This window comes from Callorhinus ursinus, unplaced genomic scaffold (assembly GCF_003265705.2).
Source record: "Callorhinus ursinus isolate GAN/ISIS: 27379988/994484 unplaced genomic scaffold, GSC_fseal_2.0 scaffold29, whole genome shotgun sequence".
Taxonomy (NCBI): domain Eukaryota; kingdom Metazoa; phylum Chordata; class Mammalia; order Carnivora; family Otariidae; genus Callorhinus; species Callorhinus ursinus.
In genome coordinates this window covers 10351920-10369348 of record NW_027397091.1, presented here as the reverse complement: position 1 = coordinate 10369348, position 17429 = coordinate 10351920, and the positions used below count along the sequence as shown (strand labels likewise).

The following is a 17429-nucleotide window of genomic DNA, read 5'->3' as shown; positions in this document are numbered from 1 at the left end:
CCCCTGGATTGTTATAGATCCTAAATATGTTATGTGAGTGCCTTGAAAAGATTGCCACAATTTCCTAATTAAGCTAAACATACACCTACCATGTGACCCAGCCATTCTGCTCCTAAGTATTCACACAAGAGAAATGAAAGCATATGTTCATGCAAAGACATACCTGAATATTCATAGCATCTTTATTTTATAGGCCCAAATTGGAAACAGCCTAAATGTGCTTCAGTGAATAAATGGATAAGCATATTGTATGCATACTGTGGAATACTAATTGGCAATAAAAAGGATCAAATGCTTTATGCATAAAACAACATGGATGATTCTCAAAATCATTATGGTAAGCAAAGAAACTTGCTGTATTGTACATTCTGTATGATTCTACTTATATAAAAATCTAGGAAATGTGGAAACGAATCTATGGTGACAGAAGGCAGCTCAGTGGCCTGGAGACTGCTAGAGAATGAGGAAGGACTCACAAAGGAGCGCTAAGAAACTTTTGGAGATGATAGATTCACTCATCATCTTGATAGTGGTGATGATTTGACAGTTGTCAAAACTCATCAGATCGTTCACTTTAAATATGCATGGTTCACTGTACATCTACTATACTTCAATAAAGCTGTATTTTAAAAAAATAATAATACAGTTGCCATCCCCTCCCTCCCCCCCATTCTCTCCCCATCCCTATCTCTGAGAGGTTGTTGGGAGCCAAGGCATGTTTTTCATTTGTTTCATTGGCACTGGCATGAATATTCTATCTAGACACTGGTGGGAGTAAGTTAACACCTGGGTGGCCTATGACATCATTTCCAGCTTCCCTGGATCCTTCATGTAGATTCTGGCCACATCTTGTTATTTTTGAAAATAGAGATGTGGTGTCTGGTGGGAAGTGGTCTATTGCCCTCACAGTCTACCTTCCTTTTTCCGGGTCACTTATCTGAACATCTGGAGGTTGGGGTGCCCCAAACTGTGAGTCTGGCAGCCAGGGACCCCAAACTTGAAAACAGAAACTCTCCTATTTTCTTGGCCCTGCAGCACTGTCCCTGCCAGGGGGTCAGGGGGTCTCACTCTCTTACAGAGGTATATCAGTCACAGACAGTGCTCTACACAAGGTGACTCCATTTACTCAAATGTGCATGGGTCAGGCCTACAGGAAGAAGGAGTAGTTAACCTACTGTTTTTACTTCTACTCAGTTTACAGAAACAACTTTTCAGGGACACAGGCTGGTCGGTCCTTGGGGAGTTGATGAGCAGCTATATTTATCAAGGCACCTGGCCTCTGCCTTTTTTAGGCATTAGATGACGATCCCGCACATCTTTGAGGACTTTCTATTGCCATTCATCACCCTACTGAAAATAGCAAACAAGCAGGGAATCGGGCTCTCAGGAGAAAAAAGGCCAGTTATCTCTTTAAACACCAGCAGTTTGAAGGTTCGCCCAGTCTTGATCTTTCCCATTCCTACAATTTTAGAATTCCCTTCCTCCCAGCTGCTCTGGGAGGGCATGGCATAGGCTGATTCTGTTGCTGCCCACAGCACATACCTTTCTGAGACTAACAGGCTTCAACTTTGTTAATGACAGCAAGAAGCAGCAGGTGCCTCATGGAAACTCTGCCCTGTACACTTCTTATACCATCATTACCTAGAGAACTGGTCACCATCCCCATGGCCCAATACTCAAGTAGTGCTTCATTTAGTTTGGGTTCTCCCATGAGAAAACTCTGAAACAAAGAGCAAGTAGTATATTTTGGAGATGACCCCAGGAAGCTTTGGTAGGGGAAGAGGAACAAAGGCAGAGAAGGGAAGAATCCATAGGGTTACATTATCAAGCCCGTGACCACAGTGGGCAGTGAGTGGAACACTGGACACGAGTGTGTTGACTTTATTAGCATTGTACTCCATCTAAACTCTGGACTCATCAGCCACAGAAAGAAAATAATTAAGTTTTATCTTTTATGTTCATGGCTTCTTATGAAGTTGGAAGTGGAATACAGAAAAGATTTAAATAAAATGCAAAATGAGATCTGTTTCTTAATAGCACACTCCTTTGCTATTTCTTAAAGTCACTGTCTATCATCCTGGGCATTAAATTGATAACCCTATCCCATCCCCTAAGGAATCTTCTGTCTTTTAGGAAATGAGTACAGACAGAGGGACAGATAGCTGTCCCTGAAGAAAGGGGCTTCATCACCATCTCTTTTTTTTATAAATCAAAAAATCCTGAGCTAAGGGTTGTAGAAGAAAGATGTTCTCAGAAGATGAGAGAGAAATAAGAGGACCACAGAAACCATTAAATGCTATAAAATAAGACCAATGCAGACAAGTTAAAAGAAAAAGATGGAGATAATTGAATCTGGAGAAGAGAGAGAAACTATTAAAATAATAGTCTTCAAGTCCTGCATGAGATGCTTTTTTTGAAAATTGAATGAATAGTGGTAAAAAATAGCAAATATGAAATTAAGATGTAGCATAAAAGATTTAACGGACACATCAGAGGGAAAATATTGTGACACTGAAGGTTGTTTAAAGAAATAGTTGTACGACATACAGAAGATTGTGGGATTCTTTCCTTTGGAGGCTTTAAAACCAAAATAGATTCTTCTTTATTGAATGGATAGTTCTCATGACTTCTAAGAGTGTCCCCCAGACTCAAAGATCAATGCCTATTAGCACATGGCTTGGAAAGAATGAACGAAGGGGCTACACAAACAATAAAACTTTCTTCTGGTTTGTATAAAGGAAAATTAAATTAAGAAATAAAATTATAGTGTTTCAGTTCAAGGTGGTAGACCAAGCATTTTCATTTACTTCTTTCCCTCTCCAAATTCTACTGAAAAGGCAGATGAAATAAAAAAAAAAAATCCATAACAGAGGTGTAAAGCTGAAAGGGTTCACCTATAGAAGAAGGAATGATTTCTAGTTGACATGGAAGAAATGGTAACCAACTGAAAGTGAAACACTACAGAGACGAGAAAGTGAAGAAAAATCTCTTTAAAAAGTGAGTTTCTTTAGAGAAATTCCTATAATACTAAAAACAATAGAGGCTATGTCAGTTGCTCTACTAGGCACTTACTCATAAGACATGAAAACATATGTTCATAGAAAGGTTTGCACAAGAATGTTAACATGGACTTTTTAAAAAATAATATCTAAAGCACTGGAAACAACCCAAATGTTTACCAATGGGGGGAATGGATAAACAAATTGTGATATAGCTATGCAATGGATTACCATGTGGCAATAAATTAGAGCAATCTACTAATATACACACCAACAAAAATGAATCCCCAAATCATTATGTTGAGCAAAAGAAGCCAGACACATACACAAAAATGCACACAGTATGGTTCCATCTATGTGAAGATCTAGAACAGGCAAACTAATCGATGATGATAGGAATCAGACACTGGTTGCCTCTAGGAGGAGTGAATTGCCTACAATGATTCACTAGAAGACTTTCTGGGATGATGTAAACATCCTACATCCTAATCTTGATGGTGGCTACATGGACATATACAATTGTCAAAAATGGAACTGAACTTTTAAGACTCATTTATTTTATTGTATGTAAATTATATTCATTATTTTTTTAAAAAAAAACTAAAACTGCTGAAAGAAAAAATAGAAGAGGAAGAGGAGGGGAGTAGTGGAGAAGGGGAAGGGAAGAAGAGAAGAGAAGGAAGAGAAGGAAGAGGAGAGGAGAGGCAAGGCTCTAGAAGTTGGGAGAGAAAGGTGAGGACAGGAAACTGATTAAAGAGTGCATAAGCAAGAAATTACTCGAGAAGTGTTCTTAAGATGAAGACAAACATGGAGCTTCAGATTAAAAGGGTCCACAGAGTGCTAACCAGAACTACCCAACTAAAGCCTTAAATCTAAACATAACATGATGACATTTCCGAACATTATGAATAAAGTGAAAAATCCTAAAAGCTTCTAGTTTAAAAAAAAAAGTCATCTACAATGTGACAGCATCAGGTTTTTGAGTGAAACATGAGATGGTGTAATAAAATTGGATTTTATCTTCAAAATTCTGAGGGGAAACAATATGGAACACAGCCAGCTGCCAAATTAGCATTTAAGTATGATAACCAAATAGGGATATGTTAAAAAATTTAGGATCTCAGCGAGTTTAGCCTTTGATAAAACCTTTCTAAAATAAATTTTTGAGAATATTTTCCAACAAAATAAAAGATGAAAATACAAGATTCAAGTAGCAGCAACAGCAGATAAAGAAATAGTTAAATCTTATAGTTACACCTAGATAATTATTGGGAACATAAGTGAAACTGCTAAGAAATTGCTAAGATAGTTATAATGAAAAAGAAAGAATGAAAGAAAGGAAGAAGGAAGAAAAGAGAAACAGAAAGAAAGAGGAATCATTTGGTACTAAATATTCATATAATGTGATTAAAAGTTGAGAGATACATAGAAAAGGCATGTCAGACTCTTATTTGGGGGGGATTTAGGTTATAAATGTGGATTGATTTTCAGCACTGATAGAAAAGTGTAAGTTCAAATCTGTTAAAATGTTAAGAGTAACAGCAATAGAACACTTTCAAAACTTGAGGAAAAATGAACAAAGTAAATAACATTTAAATACTTATTGAATGTCCATGTGCTAATAAAGTACTTTTTTTAAAAAAAGATTTTATTTATTTGACAGAGAGAGACATAGCGAGAGAGGGAACACAAGCAAGGGGAGTGGGAGAGGGAGAAGCAGGCTTCTCATGGAGCAGGGAGCCGGAAGCGGGGCTCGATCCCAGGACCCTGAGATCATGACCTGAGTCGAAGGCAGACGCTTAACGGCTGAGCCTCCCATGCGCCCCTCATGTGCTAATAAAGTATTTAACATTCATTCAGTGTTTCAATTTTTACAACAGCACTAGGAAATAGTTATTATATATCTAATTTCCTGAGGAGGAAATTAAGACATAGGTTAACTCTCTTGCCATGGTCACACAGATAACAAATTGGAAGGTAAGAGGCAAAGTGGGAAAAATTGTGGAAGTTTGAGAATACTACATAAAATGGGAAAATTATCTTCAAATCTATCAGTAATCACAATAAATATAAATGAGTTAAATTCATTGACATATTGCATGGAAAAAGAAAATTTAGCTATTGGTTATTAATGAGAGATATTTTAAGAGACATTCAACAAATCCCAGAAGAAAGAAAAATAAAGCAAGAGTTGCAACATTAAAATCAAACAAAAAGTATTTAGGACAAGGAATTTCATCTTGATAAAATATAACCACCAAAAAGGATACTTTATGTCCCAACCCCATGGATTCTAAACAAGTAAAGCAAAAATTAGTGGGGCTATGAGAAACAGACAAATCCACAACAGTCGGATAAAAATGAAATTAACTTCCTTGAGGAATCAGCAGATAAGTAGATAATAAATAAATCAAGAGTTGGAGGGTTTTCATAATATAATTAACAATCTTGATCTGATAGGTCTTACAAAGAGATGTAAGATTGTACAGCATAAAAATATACAGTCATGAATATTTGCAAAATATGCTTGTACTATGTACAAACTTTATACTGAGAAAGTCTAATTTATCAGTATGTAAAAACATATGATATTCTGGGAAAATATAATTTATCAAAATTGACTAAAGAAAAGTTATATTATCTGAATAGACTATTGACCGTGGAATAACATAGAATATTAATTAGAGATCTCAAGCAAAGAGGTACCAAGGCCAAAAGGGTTTTATGAATGAATTCTAACCATCTCATAATCTTATTTAAAGTGCTAAAGTGAAAAAAAAGATTTTCAACTCATCCCATGAAACTCTAATGATCCCACTATTGAGATGGATACTTCTAGCTTTCATGCATACACCAAGAAAACTGTAAGCATATATTTCTATAGCCTTCCTAGATTCCAGAACTAACAAATTGGAAACTATAACAACAAGAAATAAAACCCTAATCACAATAGAAATCAAACCCAGGTATGATAGGACAAGTGGCTATACATTTGGACAAAAACCAAAGCTGTATCTTTATCTTAAAGCTTAAGCCCAAAACAAACAAACAAACAAACAAACCTTAAACCCACAAATAACACCAAAGTAGATTGTAGTTCTAAACAACAACAGCATCAACAACAATAAAAACTATAAAACTGTTAGAACAAAATCTGTTTAAAGATTTTGACAATCTTTATTTGAGGAACTCTTTCTTAAGTAAGGCAAGAAAACCACAAGTCATAAGGGAAATGATTCAGAGTAGCTTACATTAAAAACAGAAAGTTTTTGCATGGCCAAAGGCAGCAGAAACAATATTAAAAGATAAGTGCAAGATTGGCCTAAACATTTACAAAGCCTGTGAGACAAAAGTCAATATGGTGGAGATTTTGCAAAGATGGCCACAATAATTCCTCCCACCCCTGTACACATGCTCCTTTGCAATGTTACTTTGTTGGTCCTCCAGTCAAGAAGAGTCTGTTTTCTGTCCCCTAGACTCTGAACTGACCCAGTGATTTGTTTGGCCAACAGAATGTAGTTGAAGTTGTACAAGTTCATCAAGAGGTCTTGCAATTTCTGCTTTTACTCTCTTGCAGCTCTAAGTCTACCATGTAAAGCCATGCAGGCTAGCTTACTTGAAGATGAAAGACTGGAGAGAGCCTACGTGACAGCCAGCATCAACCATCGGACATATGAGTGATGTCATCTTGGACTATCAAGTTCATGACAAGCCAACACAAGGCTATAGCCACAGGTGTAATTCTAGGTGAGATCAGCAGAAGAACTATCCAGCTGAGCCCAGAGCAAGTTGCTGACACACAAACTGATGAGCTAATAAAATAATGGTTGTTTTAAGCCACTAAGTAATGGGGTGGTTTGTTATGTAGTAATAGCTAAGTGGGACAGTCATCCATAATTTATAAAGAATTCCAGGGATAAGAGCAAACAGCCTGCCTGGAAAATGGGCAGGCAAGTCACAAAACAAGAAACACAATGTCTGTTGACCTGAATCGGAGCTGGGAGTCCTGCTGAAGCACTGGAAAAGGAACTTGGGCTCTACAACCTGCCTGCCTGGTCTGAATCCTGGCCCTGCCCACCACAGCTGTGTGGCCTTGGGCAAGTGACTCAAATCTCTCCAGGCCTCAATTTCCTCATCTGTGAAATGGGTATAGAAAGATTATCAATCCCACAAATCATTGCAAGGAAACTTACTTGTATTAAGTACAAATAAATGTCCCTTTTACTTCTGCTATAAAGAGCTCAGGTGACCTCTTGCATCAGAAGCAGCGAGTACAAGAGGCTAAGCCATTTTATTGAAGGCAAGTAGAGGGATAAAGGAAGAAAGTTTTTAAAGATGGTAGTTAGGAGACAGAGAACAAAGACATTTGGTCACATTTTAGAGTTTGGTTTGCTGTAATGGCATTGCAAAAATAATCAATTTGATGGTTTGTAATACTTGCTTATATCTCACTGTCTTAATAAGCTCTAGCTTTATTATTTAAAATCAGTAGAAATTCTTGGTTTTAAATCTGACTGACGTTTGTAGAAAGGCAGCCATTTGAATTTCAAGTAAAAGAGATATAATAATATTTATTATTATTGCTGTGGATTCTATATTTTAGGATGCTCTATCTGCCAGACTGCTTTCATTATATATAATTTTTTTCTTACTATTATCAATTAAAGGCCTGAAAGAACTAATCTGAGTATCTGATCAACATGAGACACTCATTTCAATTAGGAGATAAGATTTCATTCAAAAGTGAAAAAAATTTAATGTTTCTGTGCATTTTTATGCAGCTGTTGCAGACAACTGGACAATTTCTTATAAGATATTTTAAAATACTGAAAGCAGTATGAAAACTAACATTGTTTTCACGAGCCACATGAAATATAGCACACTCAAAGTGCTTTACTGCCACCTTATAACATCATACCTACAGTACGGGGACGGTCACAGAGCCAAAAAAATGTATCCTCTAGTATGTTGAAACTATCCCCAAAGTCATGTTAGATCATGTTTATATATATGTGCATGTATGTATACATAATGTTATCAATGTATGTGTATATATATATTCATATTTAACACAATAAGACTGTCAAGATGTGTTTGGAAATTTAAATTGTTAAAAGGCTTTCTCTGTCTTATAGCCAGCATGAAGACTTTGCTAAGAACTTGGAATACAAATATTCTTCAAAGATTTTTCGCTATAAAGTAACAAAAACAAATTAAGCAGCTTCTAGCTGTGCACCCTTGGACAAGTTACCTAACATCAATGTTTTCATTTGAATCTGGGATAACGAGAGTGCCCGATTCATAAGACTTTTGTTGATATACGTAAAGTGCTAAGAACAGTGCCTGACACATAAAAGACACTTGAGAAATCTTAGCTATTATTGTTGTTATTCTTACTACTATTTTATTGGGTGTCCTTGATATGTCAAAATCACCAGATCTTAAATAAGGAAGTATCTCTTTTTAAAAGATCCCAAATACACTACAGGTTGGGTAAATAAACCGACCATTGTGCATTTCTAACTGCAACCTCATATTTTAGAATATGTAATATTTTAAAATATGTAATAACCAAAAATAATAATATTATTATGTAATAATAATACGTAATATGGTTATTACATATTCTAAAATATGTAATAACCAAAAACACAAGGTAGTGTAAGGATTGGTTAACTTCCTGGTTACAAAGAATGAGTTTAGCAACTTAAAATATCACAGAGCCAAAATAAAATAAAATAAAATATCACAGAGCCAACAAACTTAAGTGGAACTTAAGATGGGTTAAAAATGTCCAGTAAACAGCGAAAATATAGTGTCCCCAGTTTTGTTTTTAAATACACCTGCTACTAGTGAATTCAGTTTCTGGGGCTGAAAACAACATACTAATAAATGCTTTTGCAGATCTTCTCACTTGGTGGAACATATTCTCTTTCTCCATTTGAATCGTAATATCTTTGGAGAGCCAAAGAAATAACTTAGTCAGGAAGAATATAAAACTTTTACAATAACAAATTACAAAAGAGAATAAAATTATGAACTAAACTGTTAAATGCATCATTCTGCCTGGATAAGTGCATTGAGTGGACAGAATAACCAAACACTATCACAAGATAGGCTGAAGCTGGTGGATTAGCAGCTCCTTGGGACCCAAGATATTCCTAGGAACATTACTCCTTCTAAATCCCATTTCTTTTGCTCTCTTGGGGAAGTTCTTCAGCCAAAGGCCCTTTTGAAAATTTAATCCACTTCCCCTTTGCAGTTGCCACTTCCACCAGCTGCTTCTCCCATTACCTTACTGTTCAGGCAGAAAAGGCCAACCCCAGGTTATTCTAATGATAGCAAGCACCTCATAAAGAAATCTGCCAAATATACTTTTCCATTGAACATCATTTTTACAGCTTTTCATGAGCCCATGAGGAAAGAAAGCATCATGCATAAAATATGACTTCCAGAAATCTTGAAGGTATTAAGAATGATGCCTACAGTGTTAGACTGGTGGGATATACCATAGTCTATAGAATGGGAGTCTCTTCAGCTTCCCCAAAGGAATCCTATCAGTCTGTCATTGTACCTGTTGGCCCACAGGAGTTGACATTTTCAGAAATGTCCCAAATTTAAAAGAACTGCTAACTCTGGGGTGTATACTTTGCCACTCCTGGTTGGGCATTTGTGTGCAAGGATCACCTTGCTTTAGTCTATGACACCCGGACAGAGAGAACACTTGGTATAATTAATCAAGAGTTTGGAATGTATGAATTTGGGCAAGTTTCCTAATCTCTCTGTGCCTCAGTTTTTGCATCTGTAAAGGGGGCATATTAACAGTATAGAACCTCATTAAATCAATGAAATTCTGTAAAGCACTTAACGCAGTAGCACATAGTAAGCACTATGGAAATAGTTAAGTGAATTCTTCTCTAACAGTAGAACTTTTCACAAAAATTACATAAAATGTAAAAAAAGGAATTAGCTGGGGCAGTGATTGTAAAGCCCTTTGGGAACAATGAATAATACTTATCTGGACATTGCAGAGTAAAGAGTTTTAGAGAGGCTGGTTTGAGGAAGAGATTTTAGGAGCCAGAAAATTCCCACTGCTTCCTGGGAAAATCCTTTCTGGATTTTCTTCTTTTCTTCTACCCATGCTCCAAGTTGACAGTTGTTAACACCCTTAGACTCAAGGAAAAGCGTCTTCCAAGACAGTCGCAGGAAATCCCTACCTGAGCAATCCTTCATTCGGAAGCTGTAATTGACCTTGTGTCTGAAGCCCGTTATCCCCTCCCCAAAGGCGGACCCGCCCCCCCGCCCCCCCCTCCGGCCCGCCTTGGAGCTGAACGGATCATCAGAATCCTATTCCTTAAAGCGACCCTCAACAGGAGCAGAACGCTGGAAGTCTTTACGTTTAAAAGCCCCAGGTGACCCGGGCCCCAAGCACGACAGGTGGCTTGATTCCACGCCCTCCGCAAGGCTGGGGAGGGACAAGGGAGGCATGTGGACCGCGTGCGCAGGAATATCACCCTACAGTTAAGAGTCTCCTACCCTACCGTTCCCCTCTCCCCCCCAGATTAACATTATTTAGCCTCTGAAGGGCAACCAAAGACTGGCAGCACCCCAAAGCAAACACACATACATAACTCCACACTTCCTCCGCGCATCCTAAGCCTCGCACCCCCGGGTACCTGACCTGTGACAGACCTGAAGGAGAGCGTCTGCCAAACCTCAGTGCAGGGTTCAGCCTTCAGGCACGTACCCCGCTCCGCCTATGCCTAAGACAGGTTGCCCCCGTCAGGCTGCTGCCCAAACAGTTGCTCTTTGGTGGGGCGGGGGACCCGCCTCCTCGCATCCAGCGGGTGCTAGCTCAGCACCCCACCACCCGCGGCCCCGCAGCCATGAGCGCCCCTCTCTGGCGGCGCACTCACCTGCAGCTGGGTCCGGCTGGCGTTGCCCGCGGCCGCGTCGGGCCCGTCGGCGGCTCCCGAACCGCGCAGCACCGTGATGTGCAGCGTGAGCAGCAGCAGCCCCAGCAGCAGCAGCAGCTCCGCCGCCAGACGCACCATCCTCTTGAGACGCGCGGCTTTAGGACCCGGCGCGGCGGGCGGCGGCGGGGGCGGCGGCGGCGGCGGCGCCGGGGGAGGAGGAGTTGGAGCCCGGGAGCCCGGCAGCGCGGCTCCCGCCTCGGCCCCCGCCGGGGCCCCGCTCCCCGGGCCCACGGGGCTGGCGCTGGGCTCAGCGGGGCGCGCCGGGCCGGGGGAGCAGGAGCCGCCGCCGCCGCCGCCGCCGCCGCCGCCGCACCACGGCGGAGCCACGGCGGGGCCGGGGGCGTCCAAGCCGGCTGCGGAGCAAACCCCGGCGCTCCCCGGCGGCGGCGGCGGCGGCGGGGACGGGGGGCAGCCCGGGACTCGGGCCGGGCCAGGGACCACCCTGCGGGCAGGGGGCAGCGGGGGCGGCGGCGGGACGGGCGCAGCCGAGCCCCCGAGCGCACATGGGCGCCCCAGATGTGGCCGCGGCGCCGCAGCTGGAGCGGGAGCCGCAGCCAGAGGAGCGCGGGGAGGAGGAGGAGGAGGAGAAGGAGGAGGAGGAGGAGAGTGAGGAGGAGGGCTTCAGTGGCGGCCCGGAGTTACCTCCACGCTTGGCTCCCCCGCCCTTGCCGCCCGGAGCCACTCACCCGACGAGCCACCTCCCCTCCTCCCCGCGCTCCTTCGGGCCGCGCCGCCCCGCCGCTGAGTCCTAGGGTGAGCCGGCTCCAGATGGGGGCCCCGGGTACACAGGGGCTGTCACTGTTTGGAGGTGACCCGGGCGCCCCTCCGGGATCGGCGTCGGCCTCCGGGCTGCGCCAAGTGCACTGCTGCCGAGGTCGCTGTACAGGGCGAGGGCAGACCTTGTGCGTACTGAGGCTCGGGGCTGTGGGTGGGTGGGGTGCCTGGGCGAGTTTAGAAACCTTTATTGACAAAGTGGAGTTGGGAGTTGTGGTGGTGGAGAACCGAGAAGGGCGCAGGACAAGCCAGGTGTCTGCGACTGTGCGCCCCTTGCCGAAGAAGCTGCCGTGCGCGTGTACCAGGGGAATGATAAAGTGTCGTTGCAGAAGGGTCTTGACACTTGCTCCTGGACGGTGGGCCGCAACTCCCTGAGCAGCGCTGCTCACGCGCCCGCGGCGCCGGGTAGAGCCTGGAAAGTGAGGCGAGTCGGATTCGCTAGGTGTGGGTCCGGTCGAACGCGCAGGTGGCGCGGCGGGAAGCTTCTGGGGGCAGGGACCCCGCGGCTCAGGCGCGCAGGACGTTGGTGGGGCACTGGCGGTTCAATCGGCGCAGACAGTCGCGGGTCGAGGGACTCATCCCGGAGGCGCTGCGCCCGGAGGTGACCTAGGGGCTGCCGTCGCACAGCCGCCGCTCCTGGACCACCGCCTCATGACCGCGCTGCAGCCTCGGGCTCCCGCGCGCCGCTCATGCCTTGCTGGGGGCCTTGGGCGAGTGGAAGGGCTCCCGGGTCGAGCGGAGGGCGCGGAGTCCTGGCCTCGGATGCGAGAGCGAACTGGGTCCTGTAGCAGGCTCGGATAACCGCAGTGGCCGCGCGCGTTTCCCTCCCTTTCGATCTTGCTCTGGCTCCCGCCTTCCCGAGTGGCTCAGAGTGGCGAGCGCGCTGTACGGCTGGGGCCTTTTATACTGCGCTGCGTCCGCCTCCTACCGGGTTTCGTCCTTACCCCCTTCCCTGTGCCCGCCCAGCCGGTCCCTCCCAGCGTGCGGAGCCCCCAGCCTAGGCGTTCGCACAAGTCCATTTCGCAAATTTCCAAGCCCACCTCGCCTCTGGGACTCCGGTGCCCTGGGGCTGATCCTCCCGATTCTCCTTTGGTGACCAAAATTAAATAAACCTTTTCCGCCTGCACGCCCCCAGCCTCGTTTCTGCCCTTCTGTCCGTCCTACAAACTGAAGATTCTAAAGTCAACCACCTTCCGACTTCACATCTTTGCGCAAGGCACGTCAGCCGAGTCTTACCCAAATTAAGACAAGAAATCCTTCATCAGTCCGAAAGTTCCGCAGGTCACCGTGGCATTTTGCAAAATTTAAATAGCCATGGTTAGGATAGGGTGTAATGGTTGCGTTCTGATTTGTGTCCGGAGAAGGAAGGGCTAAGCTTGTTGCCGCTCTAGAGATGCTGTGAGCATTTTCGAAATTCTAACCAGCCCCAGCATTTTATTAATGAATTGGCAGCTGTTTATAAAGCACTAGGTATCTTTTCCTTTTCAGTAATTTAGGGAGGGATTGCAGGGGGAGAAAGGGGAGATGTTTGGAGGGAATGCTTGCTTTGAATTTTCAGGCGGTCGGTCCTGTCAGGCATCTTCTTGCAATCTCCAGGCTCTAAAATGCCAAATAATTGCCAACAGGAGCGCTAGGGGAGAATTTGAAACAATAGACCGTCAGCAGTTCAGATGGGAGATCAAAGAGGGGATCCCAGCAGTTTTCAGACCCCACAAGGATCCTCCTGTGTGTTTTCTAATTAGAGTCACTTCCAAAGGGGAGGAGGGCAGGAGAATCAGCACAATGATGAAATATATAAATTAAGAGGGCAAACTAGAATCCCGAAGGCAGAGAGAGTTTAAGCCTGGCTCTAAGCCCCAGTTGTGCCAGATTATGATGTGGGCGCACAGGGACAAATGACTTTCCTATTGCCTGAGGCAGGCTGGTCTAAATTAGAATCCAGGCGCTGCTGTGTCCTGTATTTCCATCACACACAGTCCCCACATGTGAGCCTCAATTGCCTCTCCTCTCATCTAAAATTAACATTTTTGGATCCTAAGGAGAAATAACTTTTAAAAAAATTCTGGAAAGAAATCCTTGCAGTGAGCGTAAATTCTTGTAAATTTGTAAAGGGCAAGTTGGAGATCAAAGTCTTTGTAAAATGTTGTAAAAATTGTAAATTGAATTTTGGGGACAGAAGTCTTTATAAAATGTTGAACAAATGTATGAATGAATCCTATTAAAATCCTTTCACGCTGTGAGATCCAAATTCCAGGTGAGTTTATGTTCTAGTAAGCGCACATAGCCAGTACTGATAAACATCCGTACTCTGTGACTAAACTTACCAAACCAGGCTGCTTTTTAGGGGTTAGGGAGAACTGGATTATAATTTTGTGGAAAAGGAATTACAAATTTAATAGCCCAAACAAATTAGGTTGCAAGCACATTTATGGAATTGTACCAATTGCTGATGAAAGTTTTAAAAAATCCTACCTTCTTTTTCAGAGTTCTCAGGGCTATTTATTCATACCTTTACAGTTGTTATAATAATAATAATAGATTTTATTTATTTATCTTAGAGAGAGAGAGTGTGAATGAGGGGAGGAGCAGAGGGAGAGGGAGAGAGAATCTGAAGCAAACCTGCGCTGAGCAAGAGCCCAACTCCAGGCCTCATCTAACAACCCTGAGATCATGACCAGAGCCAAAATCAGGAGTTGGCTGCTTAAACGACTGAGGCACCCCATACCTTTATTATTGATCTTACTTTGCCCTAGTAGAATGTATCTGTTTGCATGTCTGCCTTCTCACCACACCTGGTTCACTACCTGTGGTAGAATATTCCAGAGCACACATCCCCTCCCCACCTCCAGCATACAGTTTTCCTTCTGGGTTCATAGTTAGAGAACATGTTCAGGCAACACTGGGTCTAGGTGGACTGTGAAGAACTCTGGTACTTCCAGGTCTGGCCCTAAAACATCATGAGTGATCATCTATACACACTCTACCTTCCCTTTCTATATAAAAAAGGATTCCAAGTGGAAAGAGCCCAAATCTCTGAGTTATTGCTCAAAGGAGAGGTATGGGACCAAGGGTGTCTGCATTTAACTGTGCATAATGAGAAATAAAACTTTGTTGTTCAAAGCCACTGTGACTTAGGGCTGTTTGCTATAGCAGCTTGTATTAGAAAAGACAGAGACTTGTCTCTTCATCATTATGTTTCTAGACCTGAGCATAGTGCTTTGAATGGAGTAGTTGCTCAACCAGTGTTTGTTTAATGATTATAATAAATGTGGTCTTTATATAGACCTTACTTAATAAGTTCATTCTCCTTAAAGTATTCCTACTATAGGTGGCTGACCTATAAATATGAACTCATGTCTTTTGATTGTACTATTCTCTCATAGACTTCATCTGGCCTTGGTCTGTTTCTTTTGCAGACAAGCTTATTTGACTGAAATATTTGGAGAAAATAAGAGAAATTAACAAGTCAGAACACCTTGTAAATATTGTTGAAGAGAATCTTGTAGTCTATTATGACAGGATTTTATTATTGTTACTTTTTTTTTCTTCCTAAAAACTATTGCAAGACAGTGAAGAGTAGTTTTAGTAATCTTAAAACTTTTTTATTATGGGAAATTTTAAGTATATACCAAAGAGATTAATACAATGAATCTTCACATACCCATAACCCCGCTTCAAGAAAACTCATGGCCAATCTTATTTCATATTATATTCTCATGTACTTTCTCCCTCTCAGATCATTTTGAAGCAAATCCATGACATCATATCATTTCACTTGTACATTATTTCTTTCAGTTTATATCTCAGAAAGGGCTCAATTAAAAAAATTAAACATATGCTTACTGTATGTGAGGTATAAAACAGATTTGAGAAGTCAAAACCAGAGACTTTCTGCTTGTAAGAATGATTAGCCTTTAGGGATTGCGGTGGAGGCTGTTATGTGTTCACCAAAAATTTTTTCTTCTTCTTGTTGGACATACCAGTAGACTATATTTCCCAATATCCTCTGGATTTAGATTCAGTCACATGACTGAATTCTGGCCAATAGAATGTGGAAGTGATGTGTGCCACTTCCATGTCTAGCCCATAAAAGTCTCCTATGCATGATCCTTTCTCTTTTTCCTTGCCCACTGGGTGAATGTGTCTGCCCAGCGTGACCTTAGAATAATGATCAGCCTGGATCCCTGGAGCAGAGCCCTTACTCCACCCCTAACTGTGCCCTAACTGGCTGGGCTTTTGTGTGACTGAAAAATAAACTTGAAAAAATGTGTTAAACTGCTAAAATTTGGGGGTTTGTTACAGGAGTTTTCATTACCTTCACTAATAAAGGGGGAGGGGTGGCAAATCTTTCTTTTCGAGGGCCAGATAGCAGACTTTTTTGTCTGTGGGCTCTATGGTTTCTGTCGCAACTACTCAAACCCCCTGTTCTAGTAGGAGAGCAGCCAAAGAAAATCCATGAACAAATGGGTGTGGCTGTGTTTTCATGAAAGAGATTGGCACAAATGGGTGTGGCTGTGTTTTCATGAAACTTTGTGTACAAAACAGACAGCTGGACCACATGACTCAGAATCCCTGTTCTGAGAGATTGGCACACCTTACCACCTCCTCTCAGGTGCCGTAGATGAAGAAATCATAGCAAAGTGGGGGCAGATGGATTCCACTAACCAGCCGTGTCACCTCTTGGGCAAGTAACTGTACTTCTCTGAGTCTCCGTTTCCCTCATCTGTAAATCGGAGCTAAGAATGGCTGCTCCAGGGCTGTTGTGAAGTTCAACTATCACTTCCACAGCAGGGCAAGCTGAGTAGTCCCAGGTCTTTCTCTCTCCTAGATGAAGGACACCATATTGTGTCCATGAGGACAGAGAGCTTCTCTGTGTCACTCCCAAATTTACATAGTAGATGCTCCTTAAATATTTGTTCAATGGATGCAACTTTTAGAAAACTGCTGAAAATTGTAGCTGAAAGGATCTGAGATGAACTCTAAGCCCTCAGGGAAACACAAACAAACAAAAAGCCCAAAGTGTTGTTCCATTAGAGTCCTTTGAAGTATGAAGGGGTCACAGTGCTCAAAAGTGAGAAAATCACCACCCCCAGAGGCTGAGAGGCACTCCTAGGAGCTCCACCCCCCTGAAGCAACAACTAGGCTTATGGGACACCTGGACCTCTGGCGACGTTCGGCTTCCTGATGCTCCAACACACACACACACAAAACGTGTGAAGAGGGGATGCTTGTGGCACTCACCACTTCATCCTAAGAGCCCCTAAATGTACAAAGAACCTGAGACCACTGAGTGCATGACCTTTGGAGGAGGCCCAGAAACTGCATTCCTGAGTGAGGGCTGTCCTTCCCAGGCATGAGCTAGAGCAGTGGGGAGATTGGATTGGCTTTTTGAAAAGGTTTATGGTGGTTCTTCCTTATGTGGCAGGGTCCTTTACTACATTTCTAGCGTGATATTAAAGTATGAAGTCCTGCCTGTCCACTGACATCTGTGAAATAGGGAGCTGGTGTAGCTCTCATCTGTATTTTAAAAAGACCCCTTTATTGCCTTTGCTTTGCTATAATTATTTCTGTGCAAATTCTGGGAAGCAAAATAACATTTTAGGGACATGTTATAGCTGGAAGAGAAAAGGGCTTCATATATAAGGTTATATATATACGATATAAGTTTGTTTTTTTTTTA

The 17429-nt window shown here is 42.7% G+C and overlaps 1 protein-coding gene across 2 annotated transcripts in view; it reads right to left on the bottom strand.

Annotated features, from left to right (window-relative positions):
* Positions 1–11099, bottom strand: part of ISM1 (isthmin 1) — a 74708-nt gene extending 63609 nt beyond the window's left edge. Inside the window, exon 1 of one of the 2 annotated variants that reach the window (XM_025876914.2) lies at positions 10916–11099. In XM_025876914.2, coding sequence (XP_025732699.1) covers positions 10916–11053 — 138 coding nt within the window. In that variant the 5' untranslated portion in view covers positions 11054–11099. Of the gene's footprint in view, positions 1–10691; positions 10792–10915 lie in introns of those variants that run through there. The other variant, XM_073878403.1, reaches the window with a different exon arrangement.
* Positions 11100–17429: the final 6330 nt, after the last annotated feature.